Source organism: Pan troglodytes, chromosome 9, assembly GCF_028858775.2.
Source record: "Pan troglodytes isolate AG18354 chromosome 9, NHGRI_mPanTro3-v2.0_pri, whole genome shotgun sequence".
In the NCBI taxonomy this organism is placed as follows: domain Eukaryota; kingdom Metazoa; phylum Chordata; class Mammalia; order Primates; family Hominidae; genus Pan; species Pan troglodytes.
In genome coordinates, this window is record NC_072407.2 from 4,817,776 (window position 1) to 4,842,094 (window position 24,319).

The 24,319-nt window shown below is 59.7% G+C and overlaps 3 protein-coding genes across 11 annotated transcripts; 1 reads left to right on the forward strand and 2 right to left on the reverse strand.

Moving 5' to 3' along the window:
- Positions 1-324: 324 nt before the first annotated feature.
- CDHR5 (cadherin related family member 5) lies at positions 325-9,492 on the reverse strand. 8 transcript variants are annotated; one of them, XM_016920013.4, is made up of 15 exons: positions 8,379-9,489; positions 8,118-8,293; positions 7,774-7,824; positions 5,430-5,522; positions 5,177-5,278; positions 4,960-5,070; positions 4,694-4,864; positions 3,902-3,992; positions 3,673-3,770; positions 3,286-3,486; positions 3,018-3,131; positions 2,850-2,934; positions 2,329-2,706; positions 1,684-1,841; positions 325-1,506 (listed from the first exon to the last, which is right to left on the reverse strand). In XM_016920013.4, the coding sequence occupies exons 1-15, from the start codon at positions 8,461-8,463 to the stop codon at positions 1,093-1,095; spliced, it is 2,328 nt and encodes a 775-aa protein (XP_016775502.1). In that variant the 5' UTR covers positions 8,464-9,489; the 3' UTR covers positions 325-1,092. The 8 variants fall into 8 exon arrangements, with proteins under 8 accessions (XP_016775502.1, XP_016775501.1, XP_016775497.2 ...); XM_016920012.3 differs by having other exon boundaries at positions 2,329-2,724; positions 8,379-9,488; XM_016920008.3 differs by having other exon boundaries at positions 2,329-2,724; positions 2,850-3,486; positions 5,216-5,278; positions 8,379-9,492.
- Positions 9,493-9,870: 378 nt separating this feature from the next.
- SCT (secretin) lies at positions 9,871-11,667 on the reverse strand. 2 transcript variants are annotated; one of them, XM_063783641.1, is made up of 4 exons: positions 11,109-11,667; positions 10,460-10,561; positions 10,271-10,363; positions 9,871-10,104 (listed from the first exon to the last, which is right to left on the reverse strand). In XM_063783641.1, exons 1-4 carry the CDS (start codon positions 11,171-11,173, stop codon positions 9,993-9,995), a joined length of 372 nt encoding a protein of 123 aa, XP_063639711.1. In that variant the 5' UTR covers positions 11,174-11,667; the 3' UTR covers positions 9,871-9,992. The 2 variants fall into 2 exon arrangements, with proteins under 2 accessions (XP_063639711.1, XP_001149616.2); XM_001149616.8 differs by lacking the exon at positions 11,109-11,667 and adding an exon at positions 10,645-10,862.
- A 5,388-nt stretch (positions 11,668-17,055) lies between these two features.
- DRD4 (dopamine receptor D4) lies at positions 17,056-23,864 on the forward strand. Its single transcript, XM_016920015.3, has 4 exons — positions 17,056-20,683; positions 22,555-22,667; positions 22,772-23,466; positions 23,559-23,864. The coding sequence occupies exons 1-4, from the start codon at positions 20,399-20,401 to the stop codon at positions 23,759-23,761; spliced, it is 1,296 nt and encodes a 431-aa protein (XP_016775504.1). The 5' UTR covers positions 17,056-20,398; the 3' UTR covers positions 23,762-23,864.
- Positions 23,865-24,319: the final 455 nt, after the last annotated feature.

The following is a 24,319-nucleotide window of genomic DNA, read 5'->3' on the forward strand; positions in this document are numbered from 1 at the left end:
TTTGTTGCCCAGGCTGGAGTGCGGTGGCACAATCTTGGCCCACCACAACCTCTGCCTCCCGGGTTCAAGTGATTCTCCTACCTCAGCCTGCCGAGTAGCTGGGATTACAGGCATGAACCACCACGCCCGGCTAATTTTGTATTTTTAGTAGAGACGGGGTTTCTCTATGTTGGTCAGGCTGGTGTCGAACTCCCGACCTCAGGTGATCTGCCCACCTCGGCCTCCCAAAGTGCTGGGATTTAGGCGAGAGCCGCCGTGCGTAGCCCCCTTTGGGTTTTTTACATTGTTCAGTCAAGAATATCAGATACTCTTACAATTAAAACATTTGGAAAGGAATTAATGGTGTATTTTCATTAGGGAAAGTGCTGACAAGCCGCAAGGGACCCCTTGATGGTTCTGGGCATGGGCGCCCAGCCTGGGCTCCGGCCTTGGGAGCAGCGAGGGGAATGTGTCTCTCACCCCTAGGCCTCCTGGTCCGGCTCCTGCTCAGGCCACACGGCGCACCCACCCCCAGCGCGCCTCAGTCCAGGTCTCTGGGTGGGGTGTTTACTGCTGCGCCCCAACCCAAGCATGTAGATTTCAGAAGGGGACTAGGACCCCCGGCAGGTGTTTGAGACCACCGGCTCCCAAGTGCGTCGCCTTGGGGGTTTGCATCGGCTCCTCAGCCTCCCCAGGCAATCTCTGTGTAGGGTCGGGAGCGGGAGGTCTGAGTTGAGCCGAGTGCCTGAGATCTCCGGTGCAGGTCGGGGGAGGGGAGCCCCCCTCGGGCTGTGGTTAGAGCGTGAGAGGAACTTCCCAGACTAGCTGGCACAGAGCCTCGGGAAGGCGGCGGGCACTGCAGGTGGTTTACGGGAAGTGCTGCAGCCTTGGGGTGGGGACAGCGTGGTCAGACCCACCGCCTCATCTGCACACCCGGGCTCAAGCGCTAATGACGACGGGGGACCGAGTGAATGGGGCCCCCGTGGACCCACGCGCCTGCCCCACGCCATGGCCTGGGTTTCGGGAGCCTCGCTTTATTCTGCCTCGGGTCGGAGGCTGGGGGAGCGAGACCTCCAGTGCCCGCGCGGCTGGGGGAGAGGGTGGAGGGGCCGCTTAGATGTAGGAGTCATCACCACCGGGCGCATCGTAGGGACCCCCAGCCCTCCCCGCGCCCTCGTCGCCGCTGCCGGAGTCGCTGGTGCCATCCATGTCCAGGGTGGGCGCGTTGAGAACGACCACGTCTGCCTCCGCCCCGATGTCCTCGCCAAACCAGACGGCCTTGTACCCGCCCTCCGGCCGCCGCTCCTTGGTCAGGATGGACCTCACCGCCGTGGGGCTTCCGCCAGCTCGGGCCGCTGCGGGGGGCTCGGGGGCACCGCCTGGGGAGGCGGGGCCGGGGGGCGCGGGCTCTGCGGGCATCGGTGCCTCCACGGGCTTGGGGTCGTGCGTGGGGCTGGGGACGGGCGCCCAGTTGGCCTTGTGGTCAGGGAGGAACGCCTGGTTGTCAAAGCCTTGGGGCTGGGGCTCCTGCAGGCGGGAGTCGAGGCGTCAGCGGGGTCCCTGGGTCTCTGCAGCCTTGGCCTCTGCACACCCTCATTCCACGCTGGACACTCCTCCGTCTCCACATCTGTCCCTCTGCCCTCCCCTCTCCCGTCCCCCACTTCCTGCCTGGTCGCCTGCCCTGTTCTCCACCCTGGGCCTCACCGGAGCTTTGCCAGAGCAGCACTTGAGCCGGGGGCCATAGTGCTTGTGGACAAGGACGGCGAGGCCAAGGAGAGCCAGCAGCAGCAGCGCACCCAGCACCCCGCCCAGGGCCGCCATATCCACCACCGAGAAGCGCTTGTCCTCCGAGGGGCCGCCACCTGGCATCGCAGTGGAAAACGTCATCACCCCCGCACTGTTGAGTGCCCCAGGCATTTCCCATGCCAACCTGTGCCAGGCTTGGGACACTTGGGTTCCACCCAGGCCTGGGCTGTCTCCCAAATCTCAGGCTCTGCTGACCCTGGCTCAAGGGGCCTGTGTGTCCCATTGAGACCCTGCCCACCCCCTCCCACCCGGGAGGCCAAGCTGCTCACAGGAGCTCACAAGAGGTGCAGGGACTTGCAGGGTGAGCGGCAGCCGTGGGAATCGTGGGATTCGCTGGACCCCACATCTGGCCTCTGTCCTACACACATCACAGGTTACCTCACTGGGGGCCTTGGGCCTGTCTGTGTCTGTCAGTCCCAAACAGACTCCTCTTTGGGATTTCATGGTCAGGCCAGGTCAGCCTGGGGTGGACCCTTCCTACAGCGTTTCCCATACCAGCCAATGACCGGAGTCAGGGAGGGAAGGCAACAGAGTGGGTGCTACCTGAAGATGGGGTGCTCTTGCTGACGGGCATCGGCTGAGAGGTTCCTGGCTCTGGGGTCTGTGCTGTGCCCCCACCGGGTGTGGCTGGTTGGTGGGAGGTGCTGGTTCCCACACCGGGGGGCATCGGCTGAGAGGTTCCTGGCTTTGGGGTCTGTGCTGTGTCCCCACCTGGAGTGGCTGGTTGGTGGGAGGTGCTGTTTTCTGCACCCGGGGGCCCCCCGGGTGTGGACGAGGTTGGTGGCCTCAGAGTTGTGCCAGAGGGTGGATGAGGGCCTGTGCCTCCCCCAGAGCTGGTCGTGGAGGGTCCCTGGGAGGGCGCAGGGGGTCTGGGGGCCTCAGAAGTGGTGCTGGTCCAGGGCCCAGTTGTTCCTCCAGCCTCTGGGGATGGGGGGACATCTGGGGGCCGGGAACAGTGCTTGGGCTTGCCTCTGCCCGCCCCTTGCACACCTACCGCGGGAAAGGAGCCACCGAAGGGGCTTATTTGGAGAACCCTGGGGGCTCACCTGTGGAGGGGGGCTCACCTGTGGAGGGGGGCTCCTGTTCGGAAACTTGTATCTCAATGACTGTGGTTGCGGTGCCAGAGGTCACCGTGTTGTTGGCCTCAACCTGGGGCAGGAAGGGGCTTGTCCCTCCTGGACACATCTTTAAGCCCCACACCCTTGGAGATGCCCGCCTGCCCTGCCCTGCACCTCTGCGTAGAAGGCTCCCGCCTGTGCCAGTGTGGTGGTGGTCAGCACAACCTCTCCCTCCATCCGGAAGTGTGAGTGGTTGGTAATTCGATATGTGATGGCCGAGTTGAGGTCCTGGACAGGGTCTCATTGAGTCCCCGGCCAGGCTGCCTCCCACGTACAGCCCTGACCCACCCACAGAGGGGAGGCCAGGTGGGCCCAGGGACCCTGGGCAACAGGAAGGCTGCCAGTGGGGGCGGCAGGCATCAGCCTTGGATGTACTCCCTACCGAGAACTCCGGGTCCTGAGCCTGGATCCTCAGAGGCTGAGAAGGGGCAGCTGCATCCTTGACCACAACGCCCGCTCCAGCGCCACGCACCACGGTGCCACGATACAGGCTCTGGGGGAAGCGGGGCGGGCTCCCGGCTGCAGCCACAGCCTCCACGGTGACCTGGGTCACTGAGTAGCGGGCAAGGTCGGCCTGTTGGCCCTGGAGGCGGGGGAGGCAGCAGTGACTAGTGGGGTTGAAGGTGGAGCTGGCGCTGAAGGCTGGGGCTCAGGAAGGGCAGGTGCAGACTTGGCGGGGGCCCTGCCCCGGCCCCCCAGCCCTGACCCCCCCGCCCTACCTTCCACCCTGCCCCCTCTGCCCTGCCCCCCATGCAGGTGCCCACCTCACCTTCACCAGCAGAAGGAAGGTCATGGGGCTGGGGACACTCCTGGCCACGGTGAGGTTGCCCGAGTCTGGGTGGATGATGAATGTACCATTCACATTTCCTGGGAGGATGATGGAAGTGCTCAGCCCTGGCCTCCTGAGGCCCAGGGACCCGGCCAGCTCTGCCCAAGGTGGGGATGGAGACAGGGACAGAGGGGGTACAGGGCATTGTTGAGGGCTGGGCCCCACTCACCCCTAAAGATGCTGTAGATGATGGGCTGGTTGATGCCGCGGTCTCCGTCCTCAGCGTAGATGGGTCCAGGACGCAGGACGAGGGGAGATGGCTTCAGGGATGGCGGAGGGGAGGGCACGTCGTGGGGCTGGGGTGGATGGCCCCAGCCTGGCCCCTCTGACTCCCCATCAAGGGCAGGGTTGGCTGAGGAGGGGCCCAGTCCTGCTGGTGGCCGGGCGTCCCTGCCTGCCTAGGATAGTCCCTTGTCCCAGCATCACAGTCAGTAACACCCCTGTGGGTCCCTTACTAATGAATGAGTCAAGTTGCCCAAAGATACTGAGTCCCATTTGCACAAGGCTTGTCTTGACGGGTAAGCAAACATTTAGGAAGTGGGGGCTCCCGGGGTCTGCATTTCTGCCTCTCATGTACTGTTTGGTGGCCCCAGGTGCCTTGGTGCCAGGAAGGTTTGCAGACAGCCTGTGTGGGCCCAGTGGTGACTGTGAGCAGGGCAGAGATGTCACCATCCCTTAAGAGCTCCAGGGCCCCAGCCCACCTCCCCAGGCCCCTGAGACCGCCTGGAGGCGGTCTCTGGGGCCCACGCTCCTCCCTGTGTGTTCAGGGTTTGCTCCGTCACCCCCTCAAGATGGGAAGGATTGGTTTACAAGGAGAGTCTGTATTTGTTTCAAAATCACAATCAAAATTGGCCCCACCCCCTGACCCCGACCCCGCCCTTCTTCTCCTGATCCTGGCCGTCCCTGTGTCCAGCCTGCCTGGAAGGCCCTGCCCCGTGCACTGCCTCTCCCTCCCCATTACCAGTATGTGCCCCGTGGGGACAGCCCCGTGGTACTGAGCTTGAATGCAGACGTAGCCATCTGAGAAGGTGCAGGGCAGGAACCAGGGGGGCCGCAGGTCGGCGGGCACCACGTGCAGCACTAGTGTGGCGGTGGCAGTGTGGCTGGGTTCCACATTCTCCCCCGGAGTGTCCTGCAACAGACGGCTGTGCTGGATCAGGCCTGGGAGCAGCTGGGGCCAGGGGGGCCTCAAGTGTGTGGGACTCGGGGCTGGGGTGACCTGCTCACCCGCACCAGCAGCCAGAAGGTCATGTTCGGCCGTTCGTAGAAGTCCAGGGGCCGGTCCAGCCTCAGGGCGGGACGGTTTACACTCACCAGGGAGAAGTAGTCACTGGCACCCTGGGGAGGGTCAGGGAGGACAGAGCCTAAGAGCCTGAGAGGGCGAGGGCGGCTGCGGGTGTCAGAGGCCAGGGGCTGGTGCTGGGGCAGGGTGGGCGGCACTGACTGCTGTCATTTCCTGGAGGGTGTAGAACAGAATGTCGACCTTGTCGCGGTCCTCAGCCTGCAGTTGCGTCTCAGGGATGACGGTGGAGTTCACTTCCGTGTCCTGGGGAGGGAGAGGGGCTTGGTCCGGCCACACTCTTGGCCCCTGTGGACCTCCACTGTGGTTGAGCCCCCGGCCACCACTCACCCCCTGCCCTCACCCTGGGCTCCTACACCCCCGTGCCCAGTCCCCCGCGGCTTCGTGCTGGCCTCACCTCCTCCACCCTTATCTCCTTGGTCTTAAAGGGGAATTCGGGGGCATTGTCATTGACGTCCAGCACTGACACGAACACCCTTAGCTGGGTCACCTGCAGGATGTGGCCGTCAGCCTCTCCCACAGCCCCTCCCCGTCATGAGGTGCACCCCTCGACGGCTATCCGTCCCCACCGTGAGTGAGGTGCACCCCTCAACGGCCACCTGTCCCCGCCCTAAGTGAGGTGCACCCCTCGACGGCCACCCGTCCCCGCCGTGAGTGAGGTGCACCCCTCAACGGCCACCCGTCCCCGCCGTGAGTGGGGTGCACCCCTCGACGGCCATCCGTCCACTCGCTCATTCAGTTGTTGGGGGGCTACAGGGGGGCTGCACAGCTCTAGGCGTTGGGATTCAGAGATCACAAGAGACAAATCTCTGCCTGGTGGTGCCTGTCCTGGCAGGACTTATAACAACAGACAAAAAGGACTTTATAAAGCCAGGAGGTGGCAGGTGCTCCACAGAAAAATAATGCAGGTACTTGGGGATGCAGCCAGCAGAATCTCAGGTGAGGAAAGACAATCCATTTTCTTTTCTCTGGTTTTTTTTTTTTGGTTTTTGTTTTTGTTTTTTGGTTTTTGGGTTTTTTTGGATACAGTCTCGCTCTGTCGCCCAGGCTGGAGTACAGTGGTGTGATCTCGGCTCACTGCAACCTCTGCCTCCCAGGTTCAAGCGATTCTCCTGCCTCGGCCTCCGCCCACCTCGGCCTCCCAAAGTGCTGGGATTACAGGTGCCTGCCACCATGCCCAGCTAATTTTTGTATTTTTAGTAGAGACGGGGTTTCACCATTTTGGCCACATTGGTCTTGAACTCTTGACCTCAGGTGATCTACTCGCCTCGGCCTCCCAAAGTGCTGGGATTCCAGGCGTGAGCCACGGCGCCCGGCCAGGACTCTTCTTTTTAGAACATAACCACAATGTCGTTGTCACACCTGGGAAAAGCGGTCACTTTCTACCTCAAATGTCCAGGATGCCACATTCCCCGTGGTCTCTGAAGGGTTTTTTTAACAATTGTTTGTTTGAATCAGGGCCCACATTATGGACCTGGTTGGTAATTCTCCTGAGTTTCTGTTCATTTGTACCTTTCCCTTTCTCCCATCTTTTTTCCTGGAGATTTATTTGTGAAGAAACTGGATTGTCAGCCGGGCACGGTGGCTCACACCTGTAATCCCAGCACTTTGGGAGGCCGAGGCGGGCAGATCACCTGAGGTCAGGAGTTTGAGACCAGCCTGACCAACATGGAGAAACCCCATCGCTACTAAAAATACAAAAATTAGCCGGCCGTGGTGGCGCATGCTTGTAATCCCAGCTACTCAAGAGGCTGAGGCAGGAGAATCGCTTGGACCCGGGAGGCGGAAGTTGCAGTGAGCCGAGATCGCGCCACTGCACGCCAGCCTGGGTGACAGAGTGAGACTCTGTCTCAAAAAAGAGCCTCTCTCTTTCAGAGACACATCCCAAGATATGTGCGGGTGACGTGCCGTGGTGCGTGGAGGGCACAGAGCCTCTGTGTGCTGGTAGGTGAGGGGGCCTGTGCTGGCCTCAGGATTCTGCAATTTTCCTTAATAAAGCCAAAAAAAAATGCCGCCGGTCAAGAAGCAGGATGTTGGGGGAGCGGGGCTGGGATGCAACAGGGCATAGGGTGGTTGGGATTTCTCTGAAGACTGCAGTCCTGAGCCGGTGAGGGAGGGGCGTGCCTGGCGGGAGCCCTGAGGCTGCAGCGGAGCCTCCGCACAGTACGTCTGGGTTTGACTCGGTGAGAAAGGAGCCGTGGAGGGCTGGGGTGGGCTGGGCAGCCTTGGTTTACAACATCCACAGGGGCTGTTCTGCCACGTGGAGTGGACTGGGGCCGGCAAAGGGCAACAGGGAAGCCGGTGGGCCAGCTGGAAGTTTCCCAAAATGAGTGCTGGTGTCCCGGCCCTGATGGGACTGGAGGTGGACAGACTCTGGATTTCTGGGTCGAGCTGGGGCACAGCCAACAGATTTACCAGTGGGGGGCTGTGGGGGACACGTGGGGAGGGAGGGCGAGTGGGAACCAAGGTGGTTCCCGTGACTGGCAGGATAAAGGTGCATTCCTTGTGGATGGTTGAGGGAGTGGGTGGGAGTCTTGGGCACACTGGATGGGGTGTCTGCTGGACAAGGGGTCAGTGACGGGGACTCCACAGCTCAGGGCAGAGTCTGGACTGGAGGAAATGTGGGCATCACCCTCGGGGGGTGGCATTTGAAACCACACCCTGGCTGACGTCATCAAAGACTGGTCCTGGACCGGCAGGGCAGAGCCCAGCAGAGGTGGCCGGGTGGGGCGGGGACTCACCAATGTGCCTCCGCTCTGACACAGCAGCTGAGCCTCAAGCAGTGAGTTCTCCTGTGGATGTAGACAGGTCTGCAGTCACCGTCCTGTCCCACAGGTGGGGAGACTGAGGCCAAGGGGGCAGGCGCTGGCCCAGGGTCCCCATCATCAGTGGTCAGTGCTGAGGGTGTGGGCCCAGGCAGCTTCATCCCGAAATGGCCCAGCCTTCTAGGGCAGGCACCACCAAGCATGGGTGTCAGTGGATGCCCGCAGGCATAGAACTCCTAGGCCCCCGAGGGAGGTGTGGCCTGAGGATGCAGGTGCCCTTCTCCCGGGACCTCCATATCCCGCCCGCCTGCCGCCCACACCTCGTAATCAGGAGTCACGTTGAGAAACAGCTGGTTTCCCTGGATCCGAAATGCAAAGGGGGTGGACAAGGGTCCGAGGGTCACCTCCTGGCCCTCCGGGACGTGGATGTCCACCAGCGGCTCGGTGACATTTGTGTTCTCCTCTACTTCAAAGATGTCCTTGTTCACAGAGCAGTCTGTAAGGTTGCAGAGGAGGGATCAGTGCCTCCCAGCCCCTGGCTCCCCGCCGCCCGTGCCCCACCTACCCCTGCCCGCACATACACTGGGCCTGGGCCGTGGTCCCCGGGGGTCGGACGAGCAGCCCGGTGAACAGCAGGGGAGGCCACAGCAGGGCCCAAGACCCCATCTTGGCGGCTGTCACCTGACGGGAGGGTCCGAGCGGGTCTGGCGTCTAGGACTGGCGCAGTTCCTACCTCAGCGACCTTCGCCCCAGCCAGACGCCGCCCAGTTTATGATCCTTTACGACCGGCTTCTGCCAAGGGGGCTCCCGCTGGCCGGCTGGTCCAGCCCACTGCCAGAAGGAGGGGCGGTCGTTTGGCCCAAGTTGGACTGAGTGCAGGAGTCAACCAGGGGGCTCAGGTCACAGGCACCAAGGCACAGGGCAGAAGGGACTGGAGAGCGGCTCATGGGTGCCGTGGGGGTAGGGGCAGGGCAGGGGCAGGGCTAGGGTGTGGGAGAGAAGCTGGGGGCTGGGGGCGGGGGCTCGGCCCTTGGTGTCGGGGTGTCTGGAACCTGCCTCCCTAGCCCAGGCTGCCCTGGCTTGGCTCCTCCCCTAAGATCTCCCTCAGGCAGAGTTCCTAAGGCCACCCCTTGAGGCTCAGAACCCGGGTGTTCCCCAGGAAGCACCTCCCTCCCTGCCTGACAGCAGGTTCTGAAGGAAAAGGCTCTCCTCACTGTGTCCTGGGGACACCCCTGCCTGCCCCAGAGACAAGTCGGCTTCTCAGGGTGGGGCTGGACAGGGCCTTAGTGACTGAGGCTAAGGCGGGGCTGTGAGGGGCAGCTGGGAGCTCCTGGGGGGCCCTGGTGCCCGACAGAGGGGGTGAGGTGAGACTCGACACGTGCCCTGCTCTTTTCATCGGCCCCCCACAAGCCCCCAGCTCTAGGGAGAGGCCACTGGGTGGGGTCGGGGCGAGGAAGGGGCTGTCGTGAGGGGGAGGTGGAGTTCTCCTCCTCCAGGCCTGTGCGCCGAAGCTTCTGGCCTCTCATGGCTGGGGCTGGGCTCAGTGTCCTAACCCTGCACGGTGCCCCCATGGTCGCCTTCAAGCCCTGCACGCTCCGTGCTCCACAGGCTCTGAGGGGTCAAGCCACTGGTCCGAGGCCACACAAGACAGAGGGTCCGGAGTCCTCACGCCAGAGTGGATTCCTGGCACCCCAGGTGACACCTCCACCCTCCCCTCTTCCTGCCGGCCTGAGCCCCCCTGGCCCCTTCACACCCTCCCCACTACCCCTTCCAGAAACACTGACCACATGGGCCCCCGGGCAGGAGCTGAGAGGGTGTCCGGGCTCCCCTGAGCCCCAGAATGTTTCCTAATGGATGACAAGGGGTGGGGCGGGGCCCTGCAGTACTTAGTCGAGGTACAGGAGGTGGCCCTGATGCCAGAGATAAGGATGAGGGGCCGGCTGTGCCTGCAGGTGTAAAGGGCAGCTGGGTGTGGTCAGTCCCTGCTGGGTGGATGGGCCTCCATCCATCCCTCAGCCCCGCTACACAGGGGTTGCCTCGATTACACCGAGTGGACACAGACAACTCCCAGCGTCTGGGTCTGATTCCTCCTTTATTGGTGCCAAGTACCACCCCTCCCCCTCTCCCCCATCCTGCCCCCCACCCCAAATGCAGCTGTGCTCCTGGGCCGGGCAGGTGGTGAGGGGGTTCCTTCCTCATCTGGGCCTCAAGGTTCCTTCTGCAGCAGCGCCAGCTGGTTCTGAAACCATAACCCCAGGCCTGGGCCCAGGGGGCAGCCAGGGAGACCAGGTCCCGTCCAGGGGCATCCTGCAGAGACAGCACGTGAGGGTCTGAGGGCTGGGGCTGGAGACCCCGGCCCCGCTGCTGGAATTGGGCCTCCAGTAGCCACCAGCGCTGACCCGGGGAGGCCAGGACAGAAGGAGTGGTCTGGGGTGGGGTCTGGAGTGGGGTCTGCGGTGGGGCGGGTGCTCACCAGGCCTGCAGGATGGGCATGTTGGACCCTGACGGGCAGAGCAGACCCGCGCCGAGCCTGGTCCAGGCCGTGCTGTTCTCTGCGTCCTGCTCGCTGCCCCCCGCCCCAAAACAGAGTTAGTCTTGGAGCGGGGGGGTCGCGCTGCTGCTGGGGCACCACGCCAGGACCCCCCACCCTACCCGGCCTCACCTGCGCTTCCCCACCAGGCCCTGTAGCAGCCGCTGGAGCCGCGCGCCCTCCCGCAGGCGGCTGAGCTCGCTGGTGAACGTCCCGTCTGAGTGTCGCCGGGCCCTGCGGGCAGTCGGGGGTCGGGGTCAGGGCGCACTGGGGGCGGGTGGGGCCCGGGGGGCGGGCGGGCCTGGCGGGCGGCTCACCTGGGGGGCGCGGGGCGCGCGGCGGAGCCCCCGAGGAGCAGCAGCAGCAGCAGGAGGGGCCGGGGGGCCATGGCGGGGTCGGGGCGCAGGAGCTGAGCGCTGCGGCCACGGCCCGGGCCCCCGCAAGGCCCCTTTATGGCGGCGCCCGGAAAGGGGACGGCCCGGCCGCGCCCAGCGATCCCGGGAAGGTCAGGGCCGCCCCCCCAGCTGTCGCCCCGGCCCGGCCTCCCGCCCCCTCCGCCGCGCTGGCGCCCCTCGGCCGGCTGGGGGAGGGGGACATCCCGGCCTGGGGGGCGAACGGAGCGCGGGCCTGGGACCCGCAGAGGGAACCGCACCGCGAAGCCTCGGAGCCTGCGGGGGGCGCGGGGGCGGAGGGGCCGGAGGGCTTGTGGGAGGGTTTGTGGGGGAACTGGGGGGCCCCGGGGAAGGGGCTGCGGCCGGAGTTCCGGAGGCCCCTGGAGCACCTTGCTGGGGCGAGTTCGTCTCCAGCTTCAGCGTGGCGTGACTGTTGGGGGGCCGGTGTTGCCATTTTATCTGCTTTGAAGTGCTTGATTCAGGATCATTCGGTGCATCCATCCCCACCATCCGTTCTCAGACTTTCCCGTCCTCCCAAAATCCGTTCTCAGACTCTCCCGTCCTCTCAAAATCCGTTCACAGACGCTCCCGTCTTCCCAAAATCCGTTCACAGACGCTCCCGTCCTCCCAAAATCCGTTCTCAGACTCTCCTGTCCTCCCAAAATGAAGCTCTGTCCCTATCAAACGCCCCCTCCCCTCCTCAGCCCTGGCGCCCCGTCCACTTTCTGTCTGTGGATTCAGCGCCTCCAGGGACTGCGCGCAGGGGGAGCCTCACGGGATTTGTCCTTTGGAGACCGGCTGGATTCTCAGTGCAGCATCCTCCGCCTTCGCCGCCGCGGCCTGGCCTGTGTGGGAATCTCCTTCCCTTTTGTGGGGAACTGTGTCCCGCTGTGTGCAGGCACCGCATCGACCGCGTCCGCTCATCTGTGGGCCTCTTCATGGACACCTGGGCTGCCTCCCCTTTGGGGCGATGGTGAGTAATGCTGCTGTGAACGTGGGTGTGCAAACGGCCCCTCCCGATCCCGTTTTCAAGCGTTCTTGGTGTATAGTTATGAGGGAATTGCTGGGTGACAGAGTAATTATGTGTTAAATATTCTGAGGAAACGCCAAACTGTCTTCCCAGCAGCGCAGCAGGGTCACGGTTCTTGTCCTCGCCAACACTTGCTACTTTGTGGCTTTTTGTTTGTCGTGTACTAACGATGCCGGTGGGTGCGACGTGGTGTCTCGCTGCGGTTTTGATTGGCATCTCCCTAATGGCCAGCGATGTGGAGCATGTTCTCAAGTGTCTGTGAGCCACGGAGAAATGGCCGTCAAGCCCTTTGATGTTCTGCTGTGGTTGCGAGTCATGCACTGTATCCGTCTGTTAAATCAGCCACAATATTTTCCCCAGCGTTTGCATCATTTCACAGCCCCGCCAGCAATGTGGGGCTGGCTGGCTGGCTTGCTGGCTTGCTTGCTTTGCTTTCTTTTTTTCTTTTTCTTTCTTTCTTTCTTTTTTTCTTTCTCTTCCTTTCTTCCTTTCTTTCCTTTCTTTCCTTTCTTTTTCAGAGGGAGTCTCGTTCTGTCACCCAGGCTGGAGTGCCGTGGGGCCATCTCAGCTCACTGCAACCTCCGCCTCCCGGTTTCAAGCAATTCTTGTGCCTCGGCCCTCCAAGTAGCTGGGATTACAGGTGCCTGCCACTATGACTGGCTAATTTTTATATTTTTAGTAGAGACAGGGTTTCACCATGTTGCCCAGGCTGGTCTGAAACTCCTGACCTCAAGTGATCCACCTGCCTCGGCCTTCCAAAGCACTGGGATTACAGGCGTGAGCCACAGCTCCCGGCCTCACTTTCTCTGCACACTGTCAACATCCCTGCAGTCGCTATTTTTAACCTTCAGCCATTCTCTCTGCGGCAACACCTCCTTTTGTGGTCTTAGTTGCATTTCCCCAGTGGCGGGTGATTCCGAACCTCTTTCCAGGTGCTTGTTTCCATTTGCATGTTGTCGTGGGTTAAATGTATCTTCACATCTCTTGCCCGTTTTTAAATTGTTCTCTACTGCTGAGTTTTTTTTTTTTTTAATTGTGGGAAAATATGCATAACATGAAACTTACCATTTTAGCCATTTTAAAGTATGAAGTGATACTTAGTACGGTCACGGAATTATACAACCAGCACCTCTGTTTAGTTCCAGAACTTTTTACTCCCCAGATGGAAAATCTCAAATCCATAAAGCATTTACCTCCCCTTCCCCCATCCCTTCAGCTCCTGAGTAACAATGAATTTACTTTCTGTCTCTGTGGATCTGCCTGTTCTGGGTATTTCATACCAATAAAATCCTAAAAGCTGGGCATGGTGGTACATGCCTGTGGTCTTGGCTACTTGAGACGGTGAGGCAGGAGGATGGTTTGAGGCCAGGAGTTCGAGACCAGCCTGGGAAACATAGCAAGACCCTGGTCACTATTTTTATTTATTTCTTTATTTTTATTTATTTGTTTTGAGATGGAGTTTCACTCTTGTTGCCCAGACTGGAGTGCAATGGCGCGATCTTGGCCCACTGCAACTTCCGCCTCCTGGGTTCAAGCAATTCTCCTGCCTCAGCCTCTGGAGTTGCTGGGATTACAGCACCACCATGCCCGGCTAACTGTGTATTTTTCATGGAGGCAGGGTTTTGCCATATTGGTCAGGCTGTCTTGAACTCCTGACCTCAGGTGATCTGCCCGCCTCAGCCTCCCAAAGTGCTGGGATTACACGCAGGAGCCACCGCGCCTGGCCCCAGAATTTCATTCATTTTAATGGAAAAACCACACTGCATTTGGTTCATCCATTCACCTGCTGAGGACGTTTGGTTTATTTCTACCTTGTATATATTGTGTTTGTTTGTTTGTCTGCTTGAGACGGAATCTCGTTCTGTTGCCCAGGCTGGAGTGCAGTATACGATCTCCGCTCACTGCAACCTCCGCCTACCAGGTTTAAGTGATTCCCCTGCCTCAGCCTCCTAAGTAGTGGGACAACAGGCATGCACCACCACACCCCCTAATTTTTGTATTTTTAAAAAATATTTATTTATTTATTTATTTTAGAGATGGACTCTCACTCACTCTGTCACCCAGGCTGGAGTGCACTGACCTGATCTCAGCTCACTGCAACCTCCGCCTCCCGGGTTCAAGCTATTCTCCTGCCTCAGCCTCCCAAGTAGCTGGGATTACAGGCACCTGCCACGCCCGGCTAATTTTTGTATTTTTAGTAGAGACGGGGTTTAACCCTGTTGGCCAGGCTGGTCTCCAACTCCAGGTCTCAGGTGATCCACCCGCCTCGGCCTCCCAAAGTGCTAGGGTTACAGGCATGAGCCACTGTGCCCAGCCAGTACTTTGTGTATTTTCAGTGGAGATGGGGTTTCACCATGTTGGCCAGGCTGGTCTTGAACTTCTGGCCTCAAGCAATCTGCCCACCTCGGTCTCCCAAAGTGCTGAGATTACAGGCGTGAGCCACCATGCCCGGCCCCTTTTGTATATTGTGAATAGTGCCGCTGTGAACATTTACATACAAGCTTTTATTTGAACACCTGTTTTCACTTCTTTTGGGTATGTAACATACCCACTGAGTCATATGGCAACTCTACGTGAAACTTGTTGAGGAACTGCTGGACTTCTTCTCACAGTGACCATTTTATATTCCCAACAGCAGTGAATGTCTCCTCATCCTTAACACTTGGTATTTTTATTTATTTATTTATTTATTACCATGGCCATCCTAATGGATATGGAATGGTATCTTACTGTGGTTTTGATTTGCATTTCCCCAGTGACTAATGAGGTTGAGCATCTTTTTAAGTGCTTTGTGGCCATTTGTGTGTGACATATGTATATTTTTTGTTTGTTTGTTTGTTTTGGGGACGGAGTCTCGCTCTGTCACCCAGACTGGAGTGCAATGGTGGGATCTCGGCTCATTGCAACCTCCACCTCCCAGGTTCAGGCGATTCTCCTGCCTCAGCCTCCTGAGTAGCTGGGACTACAGGTGCCCGCCACCATGCCTGGCTAATTTTTTTGTATTTTTAGTAAAGATGGGGTTTCACCGTGTTAGCCAGGATGGTCTCCATCTCCTGACCTCATGATCCGCCCACCTCGGCCTCCCAAAGTGCTGGGATTACAGATGTGAGGCACCGTGCCCAGCCATATTTTTTTTAAGACAGTCTCGCACTGTTGCCCAGGCTGGAGTGCAGTGGCGTGTTCTTGGCTCACTGTAACCTCTGCCTCCCGGGATCAAGCGATTGTCCCACCTCCGCCTCCCAAGTAGCTGGGATTATGGGTACCCGCCAGCATACCCAGCTAATTTTTGTATTTGTAGTAGAGACGGGGTTTCACCATGTTGGCCAGACTGTTCTCGAACTCCTGACCTCAAGGGATCCGCCTGCCTCAGCCTCCCAAAGTGCTGGGATTACAGGCGTGAGCCACTGAACCCGGCCATTTGGGTATCTTCTTTGAAGTAATGTCTATTCAAGTCCTTTACTCATTTTCATTATTTATTTTATTTTGAGACAGGGTCTCACTTTGTTGCCCAGCTTGGAATACATTGGCTCAATCACAGCTCACTGCGGCCTCAACCTCCTGGACTCAAAGGATCCTCCCACCTCAGATTCCCAAAAAGCTGTGACTATAGGCTCACGTCACCACACCCAGCTAATGTTTGTATTTTTAGTAGAGATGGGGTGTCTTTCTTTTTTTTCTTTTTTTTTTTTTTGAGACAGAGTCTTGGTCTGTTGCCCAGGCTGGAGTGCAGTGGCACGATCTCGGCTCACTGCAAGCCCCGCCTCCCAGGTTCACGCCATTCTCCTGCCTCAGCCTCCTGAGTAGCTGGGACTACAGGTGCCCGCCACCACTCCCAGCTAATTTTTTGTAATTTTAGTAGAGACAGGGTTTCACCATGTTAGCCAGGATGGTCTCGATCTCCTGACCTTGAGATCCGCCCGCCTCAGCCTCCCAAAGTGCTGGGATTACAGGCTTGAGCCACCAAGCCTGGCCTGTTTTGGAGGATCTTCTATACATAAGACCATGTCATCTGCAAGTAGAAATAGTTTTCTTTTCCAATTTTGGATACCTTTAATTTCTTTTTCTTGAGTAATGCTCTGGCTAGAATGTCCAGAACAATGTTGAACAGAAGCAGCAGCAGTGGGCATCCTTGTCTCTTTCAAAGGCTTTTTGTTTCTCACCATTGAGTATGACGTTAGCTGTGTTTGTATTTTGTTTGTTTGTTTGAGACAGTCCCCCTCTGTCATTCAGGGTGGAGTGCAGTGGTGCGATCTCGTCTCACTGTAGCCTCCACCTCCTGGATTCATGTAATTCTCGTGTCTCAGCCTCCTGAGTAGCTGGGACTGTAGGCGTGCGCCACCATGCCCAGCTAATTTTAATTTTCGTATTTTTAGTGGAGATGGGTTTTCAACATGTTGGGCATCTGGTCTTGAACTCCTGATCTCAAGTGATCCACCCGCCTCGGCCTTCTGAAGTGCTGGGATTACAGGCATGAGTCACGGCGCCCGGCCTGATGAAGTTTGTTTCTATTCCTAGTTTATTGAGTCTTATTATCATGAAAGGGTTTTGAATTTTATGAAATGGTTTTTTCTGCATCAGTTGGGATGATCGCGTGGGTTTTTCTCCATTCTGTTAATGTGGCGTATGACATTGAATTTCGTCTGTTCATTCACCCTTGCATTCCTGGGATAAATCCCACTGGGTTATGGTACATAATCCTTTAAAAAATGCTGTTTTTCGGCCAGGCTCTGGCTCACGCCTGTAACCCCAGCACTTTGGGGGGCCAAAGTGGGCGGATCATGAGGTCAGGAGTTTGAGACCAGTCTGGCCAACATAGTGAAACCCTGTCTCTACTAAAAATACCAAAATTAGCTGGGCGTGGTGGCGCGTGCCTGTAGTCCCAGCTGTTCAGGAGGCTGAGGCAGGAGAATAGCGTGAACCCAGGAGGCAGAGGTTGTGGTGAGCCGAGATCACACCACTGCACTCCAGCCCTGGGTGACAGAGTGAGACTCCATCTCAAAAAAAAAAAAAAAAAATGCTGCTTTTCTGGCAGGCAGCGCTTTAAAAGGGACTGTGTTTGCTCATATTTTTTCGAGAACTTTTGCATCTATATTCATAAAGGATACTCATTTGGAATTTTCTTTTCGTGATATCATTACTGTTGAGTTTTGAGAATTATTAATCTTTTTTGTATACAAGCCATTTGCTGGATATATGATTGCTAATTTTAAAAAAAATTTTGTTTCTTTTTTTATTTTTATTTATTTTTTATTTATTTATTTATTTATTTATTTTGAGACGCAGTCTCGCTCTGTCGCCCACGCTGGAGTGCAGTGGCATCATCTTGGCTCACAGCAAGCTCTGCCTCCCGGGTTCACGCCATTCCCTTGCCTGAGCCTCCCGAGTAGCTGGGACTACAGGTGCCCGCCACCACGCCCGGCTAATTTTTTGTATTTTTAGTAGAGACGGGGTTTCACTGTGTTAGCCAGGATGGTCTCGATCTCCTGACTTTGTGATCTGCCTGCCTCGGCCTCCCAAAGTGCTGGGATTACAGGCATGAGCCACCTCGCCCGGCCTATTTATTTTTTGACACAGAGTCTTGCTCTGTCGCCCAGGCCAGAGTGCAATAATGTGATCTCCGCTCACCGCAACCTCTGCCTCCTGGGTTCAAGCGATTCTCCTTCCTCAGCCTGCCAAGCAGCTGGGATTACAGGTGCACACCACCACGCCCGGCTAATTTTTTTTTTTGAGACGGAGTCTTGCTCTGTCACCCAGGCTGGAGCGCAGTGGCGCAATCTTGGCTTACTGCAATCTCCGCCTCCCGGGTTCATGCCATTCTCCTGCCTCAGCCTCCTCAGTAGATGGGATTACAGGTGCCCGCCACCACGCCCGGCTAATTTTTTTGTATTTTTTAGTAGAGACAGGGTTTCACCGTGTTAGCCAGGATGGTCTCGATCTCCTGACCTTGTGATCTGCCTGCCTCGGCCTCCCAAAGTGCTGGGATTGCAGGCGTGAGTCACCACGCCTGGCCAATTATTTGTATTTTTAGTAGAGACGTGGTTTCACTATGTTGGCCAGGCTGGTCTTGAACTACTGACCTGGTGATCCACCTGCCTCGGCCTCCCAACGTGCTGGGATTACAGGCGTGAGCCACTGCGCCTGGCGTAGACAACCCAATTTTTAACAAAAGCAAAGATTTTTAACAGGCACATTCCAGAAGAGGGCATGCTGACAGTTAACAGGCACATGGGAAAAGTGGTCAAACATGAGTAGCCATCAACGACGTCCTACTACACTAAAATGGAAAAAACGTTGCCGGACGTGGCCATTTGCAAATATCGTTTCCTGGTCTGTGTCTTTTGATTCTCCTGACAGCATATTTGAGTTAATTTTTTAATGTGTAAGGTAGGAGTGGAGGTCCTTATTAAAAATTGTTTAGGCTGGCTGTGTGGCTCATGCCTGTAATCACAGCACTTGGAGAGGCTGAAGTGGGAGGATCATTTGAGCCCAGGAATTTGAGACCAGCTGGGCTAACATGGCGAGACCCCGTCTCTACAAAAAATAAGAAAATTAGCTGGGTGTGGCACCACGCATCTGTAGTCTCAGTTGTACAGGAGGCTGAGGCCAGAGGATCACTTGAGCCCAGGAGATTGAGGCTGCAGTGAGCCATGATTGCAGTGAGATGTGATCACATCCAGTTACATTTGATTTTCAGATAAACAACAGAAGTTTAGTATAGGCTGGGGGCAGTGGCTCACACCTGTAATCCCAGCACTTTAGGAAGCTGAGGCAGGTGGATCACCTGAGGTCAGGAGTTCGAGACCGGCCTGGCCAATATGATGAAACCCCGTCTCTACTAAAAATACAAAAAAATTAGCCGGGCGTGGTGGCGGGCGCCTATAATCCCAGCTACTCAGAAGGCTGAGGCAGGAGAATCGCTTGAACCCGGGAGACGGAGGTTGCAGTGCGCCAAGATTGTGCTGCTGCACTCCAGCCTGGGTGATAAGAGTGAAACTCCATCTCAAAAAAAAAAAAAAAAGAAATTGGGGTTGTCTGTCTTTTCTCATTGTTTCCATTGTTTCTGGATCTGTGTGTCAGAGATGTGTACTGCACACATCCTTTCTCCGCCTAGCTTTGTTTTCACTCTTGGTGGTCGCAGACATCTTGGGGGCCACTTGAAGGAACTCTAAGCCGACCAGAGGCTGGGCTGGACTCAACGTTTGGCGCCCAGCCGGAGACCCCAGGGCCACCCTCCCCGGTTCCATCCTGGGAGAGAAGAAACTTCCACTGTCCCAGTCTCTTCTGTGGTGACTTCTTTTGCTCAAGGGTTCACAAGGGCAGCAGACTGATCTGCACAAGAGGGACTGAGCCTGGCTGCGGCCGTACCTGATGCCTGTGCACACCTGTCCCTGGTGCAGGCCCTTCCCCTGCAGACTCGGTGACCTTGCCCTGTGAAGCTCACCATGCCTGCTCCTTCTCAGAGTCCTCATTTCTCCCTTTAACGCACACACTGTCAGCGCCTCCGTCTAGCCCGTGTCCTCCAGACCTTTGAGGTCAGGGGCCTCAATTCCTGGCACAGCCCCTCCACTCCAGGCCTCCCAGAAACAGACTAGAGCATCAGGATGTGCACCGCCTGGGGTCCCACAGAGTGGTGCCCCCTTTTAGTGTCTTCTAGGCCCCTTAGTGACAGACGACAGAAAATACCTCTCAGGTCACAGGTCACCCCTCTTTGATGAAGAGTCCATAGAATTCTCTGCTGTGCTTTGCAAGCACTTTCTCTTCTGCACGTTTGGAACCTACCACGGCCTGTCGTGTCTTTCTCCTGGCCTCCTCGCGAGCTCAACCTACTGTCCGGTCCCGGGACCCCCTGCCCAGGGTCAGAGGGGCGCCTACCTAGCTCAGGGTCTTGGGCCAGAGGGAATGGAGGAGGGAGCGAGGTCGACCGCTCAGCTGTCCGCCCAGTTTCGGAGGCGGCCACGCGAGGATCAACTGTGCAACGGGTGGGGCCGCGGCTGACCGTGGTGGTCGCGGGGGCTGAGGACCAGAGGCTGCTGGGGGGGGCGGCGGTATGAGCTAGGCGTCGGCGGTTGAGTCGGGCGCGGAGTCGGGGGCAGGAGGAGCGGGCGTGGAGGGTGCACACGAGGTCGAGGCGAGTCCGCGGGGGGAGGCGGGCAGAGCCTGAGCTCAGGTCTTTCTGCGTCTGGCGGAACGGGCCTGGGAGGGATGGTTTTGCCAGATACCAGGTGGACTAGGGTGAGCGCCCGAGGGCCGGGACGCACGCACGGGCCGGGTAGGATGGCGCTGGCGTCGATGCCCGCGCGCTTCAGGGCCTGGTCTGGCCGCCCCTCCATCCTTGTCAGTTTCTCGGGTTGCGGACCCCGCGCGGCGCCGGGCGATGCTGGCCTGCCCGTGGCCACCACCTCGCTTCATTCCCGTCTCTTTGGGCCGCCGCATTCGTCCCCGTGCCCGTCTCTCCCTGCGCAAAATTCCAAGGTGAGCAAATACTGGGCTCACGGTGGAGCGCCGCGGGGGCCCCCCTGAGCCGGGGCGGGTCGGGGGCGGGACCAGGGTCCGGCCGGGGCGTGCCCGAGGGGAGGGACTCCCCGGCTTGCGACCCGGCGTTGTCCGCGGTGCTCAGCGCCCTCCCGGGCGCGTGGGGGCCGGCGCGCCATGGGGAACCGCAGCACCGCGGACGCGGACGGGCTGCTGGCTGGGCGCGGGCCGGACGCGGTGGCGGCTGCGGGGGCATCTGCGGGGCTGGCTGGGCAGGGCGCGGCGGCGCTGGTGGGGGGCGTGCTGCTCATCGGCGCGGTGCTCGCGGGGAACTCGCTCGTGTGCGTGAGCGTGGCCACCGAGCGCGCCCTGCAGACGCCCACCAACTCCTTCATCGTGAGCCTGGCGGCCGCCGACCTCCTCCTTGCTCTCCTGGTGCTGCCGCTCTTCGTCTACTCCGAGGTGAGCCGCGTCCGGCCGCACGAGCATCCTCACCTGCTCCTCGGTTCCCCGTCCCTGTGGAGGACCCGGCGTGACCCGGCCCCTTTCTGGTGCGGAGCTTCCAGCTGGGGCGGCGGCAGGGGCACTGCGCCTTGTCCCTCGGCGATACACCCACCGCCGCCACCTCGCGACCTTCCACCCACTGCGCTGTCTGTCCCCCGACCCTCGTTCCTCTCCTCCTTCCCCCTCTGTCTTGGCGTCTGCTATCCAGGAGATGCCTGTTCTTCTATCCAGCGACCCCAGAAACAGGCGACTTTGTCAAGCCCAGTCCCCTATGTAGCTGGATTTCACCTCCAGGGCAGCCAGCTGGACAGACAGGCAGATGCAGGCTCAGCCCCCTGGCTGCCGTGGGACACACACACTGCACACGGCCACAGCCACTGCCCACCACGCACACCTAGTGCAGATGCTGGCACACCCCCAGAAGGAGGCTCACAGCTTGCAGGGGAGACCTGGGCTGGACAAAACCCAGGGGAGGAGAGGGTGTGTGGGGACCAGGTCCCTGCTGAGAACCTTGGGGGGAAGCCTGAGGGGGAATGGGGGGAGGGAGCCCACACTCCACACCAGGTCTGGCCCTCGAGTGGGTCGGCCTTGGTGCCAGCCCCTCTGTGGCCAGAGAAAAGCAGCTTAGGGCTGAGCTGGAGACGCCGTGTCCCGGACTGTGGGGGAGGGGGACTCGAGGTTTCCCCTTGATGGACACAGTGAATCTAGGTGGCTGGGGCAGAGACCAGCAGCACGGGACACGCATGACCTGTGCTCCTTTCGAGCCGCAGACGTCACAGTGACGACGTTTAAGCTCCTAATCTTCCCAAATCGGCGGGAAGGGATTAGAGGGGCTGCCTGCTCCTTTGCCCTTGGAGAGAGTCACTCCACGTGGAGTCCTACGCTGGGCACTGGGCACGGTCTTCATATTTTTAATTATAATTTATCTTCAAGACAATTATGATGTGGATACTATCATCACCCTTGTCTTACGGATGAAGAAACAGAAATGAATTAACGTGCCCGAGTCTCCCACGGAGAACTTCACCAGACAGGCTGGCTCATGCCCTGAGGGACAGAGCAGCCAGCTTCGCTTCTAGGCCCAGCGGGGACCCTGCCTACCCCAGGCTGGGGAGGGGGCTCCCTTTGAGCCCGACGACATCAGGCCCGCCCCCAGGGAATTCCCCAGGCCGTTCTCATGTTTGTAACAAAAGGGAGACCAAGGCCAGGAGCGGTGGCTCACGCCTGTAATCCCGACTTTGGGAGGCAAAGGCAGGAGGGCAGCTTGAGCCCAAGAGTTTGAGACCAGCCTGGGAAACATACCAGGCCCGGTCTCTACAAAAAATTTTAAAATATCAGCCGGGGGTGGTGGCTGCAGCTGTTGTCCCAGCTATTCGGGGGAGCTGAGGCGGGAGAATCGCTTAAACCTGGGAGGCGGAGGTTGCAGTGAGTTGAGATCGCACCACTGCACTCCAGCCTGGGCGACAAGAGCGAAACTCCGTCTCAAAAAACAAAAAGAAAAACAAATCAGCCGGGGGTGGTGGTGGCGCGCGGCTGTAGTCCCAGCTACTCTGGAGACTGAGGTAGGAGGATCGCTTGAGCTCAGGAGTTCCAGGCTACAGTGAGCCATGATGGAGCCACAGCACTCCAGCCGCGGTGACACAGCGAGACCCTAACTCAAAGGGAGATCTGAGTGGAGAAGGGGTGTTTCCCTGCCCCGTCCTCTGGCCTCTGGCTCACAGCCGGGCCCCCTTCTCCATATTCACCCCTGGAACTACCCATAAGAGTGGGGGGCTCACAAGGGCCCGCGGTGGCTGGGAAACCTCAGGGTCTGTGGTGTCGCCGCGCAGGTCCAGGGTGGCGCGTGGCTGCTGAGCCCCCGCCTGTGCGACGCCCTCATGGCCATGGACGTCATGCTGTGCACCGCCTCCATCTTCAACCTGTGCGCCATCAGCGTGGACAGGTGCGCCGCCCTCCCCGCCCGCGCCCCGGCGCCCCCGCGCCCCTCCCGCCGCCGCCGCCGCCCTCACTCCGCGCTTTCCGGCGCCCCCTCGGCGCTCCCCGCAGGTTCGTGGCCGTGGCCGTGCCGCTGCGCTACAACCGGCAGGGTGGGAGCCGCCGGCAGCTGCTGCTCATCGGCGCCACGTGGCTGCTGTCCGCGGCGGTAGCGGCGCCCGTACTGTGCGGCCTCAACGACGTGCGCGGCCGCGACCCCGCCGTGTGCCGCCTGGAGGACCGCGACTACGTGGTCTACTCGTCCGTGTGCTCCTTCTTCCTACCCTGCCCGCTCATGCTGCTGCTCTACTGGGCCACGTTCCGCGGCCTGCAGCGCTGGGAGGTGGCACGTCGCGCCAAGCTGCACGGCCGCGCGCCCCGCCGACCCAGCGGCCCTGGCCCGCCTTCCCCCACGCCCCCCGCGCCCCGCCTCCCCCAGGACCTCTGCGTCCCTGACTGTGCGCCCCCCGCGCCCGGCCTTCCCCGGGGTCCCTGTGGCCCCGACTGCGCGTCCCCGGCGCCCGGCCTTCCCCAGGGTCCCTACGGCCCCGACTGTGTGCCCGCCGCGCCCGGCCTTCCCCGGGGTCCCTGTGGCCCCGACTGTACGCCCCCCGCGCCCGTCCTCCCCCCGGACCCCTGCGCCTCCAACTGTGCGCCCCCCGACGCCGTCAGAGCCGCCGCGCTCCCACCCCAGACCCGCAGGAGGCGGCGTGCCAAGATCACCGGCCGGGAGCGCAAGGCCATGAGGGTCCTGCCGGTGGTGGTCGGTGGGTTCCTGTCCTGAGGGGCGGGGAGGAGAGGAGGGGGGGACGAGACGCGGATGCGCGGGGGGCGCTAACGCAGCTCTCGGCGCCCCCAGGGGCCTTCCTGCTGTGCTGGACGCCCTTCTTCGTGGTGCACATCACGCAGGCGCTGTGTCCTGCCTGCTCCGTGCCCCCGCGGCTGGTCAGCGCCGTCACCTGGCTGGGCTACGTCAACAGCGCCCTCAACCCCGTCATCTACACTGTCTTCAACGCCGAGTTCCGCAACGTCTTCCGCAAGGCCCTGCGTGCCTGCTGCTGAGCCGGGCACCCCCGGACGCCCCCCGGCCTGATGGCCAGGCCTCAGGGACCAAGGAGATGGGGAGGGCGCTTTTGTAGGTGAATTAAACAAATTCTTGCCCAAACTCAGCTGTGAAGGCTCCTGGGGGTTGATGGGGAGTGGGGAAGAGGGGTTTCTGCCCCAGTGGCCCCAGGCTCCCCAGCCAGTTAACCTCTTTCTTCCCGCCAAGGAAACCCACAGAGCAGACCCCACCAAGCCGGCCGCCTGCTCAGGGTGAGAGGAAGGGGCCCCCGAGAGCCACTCAGTTCGGCAGCGCTGGGGCCCAGCTTCCCCTCTCTGCCGCGGAGAGGAAACAGCACCGAGCAGGGCAAGGTGTCTCCTGGGGAAGCCCAGTTCCAATGGGAAGAAACGAATGGGAAGAGGCGGGGTGGGGGGGGTGTCAGCCGCCAGGCCCTGCCCAGGCCAACTCCCACCTCTGAGAACCAGGCACAGGGGGCTCCAGGCTCTGCTGCCCCAGCAGACCCCGGCAGGGGAGCCCAACCTGTCATTTTAGCAGCTGCCTTGAGGCCAGAGCCTAGC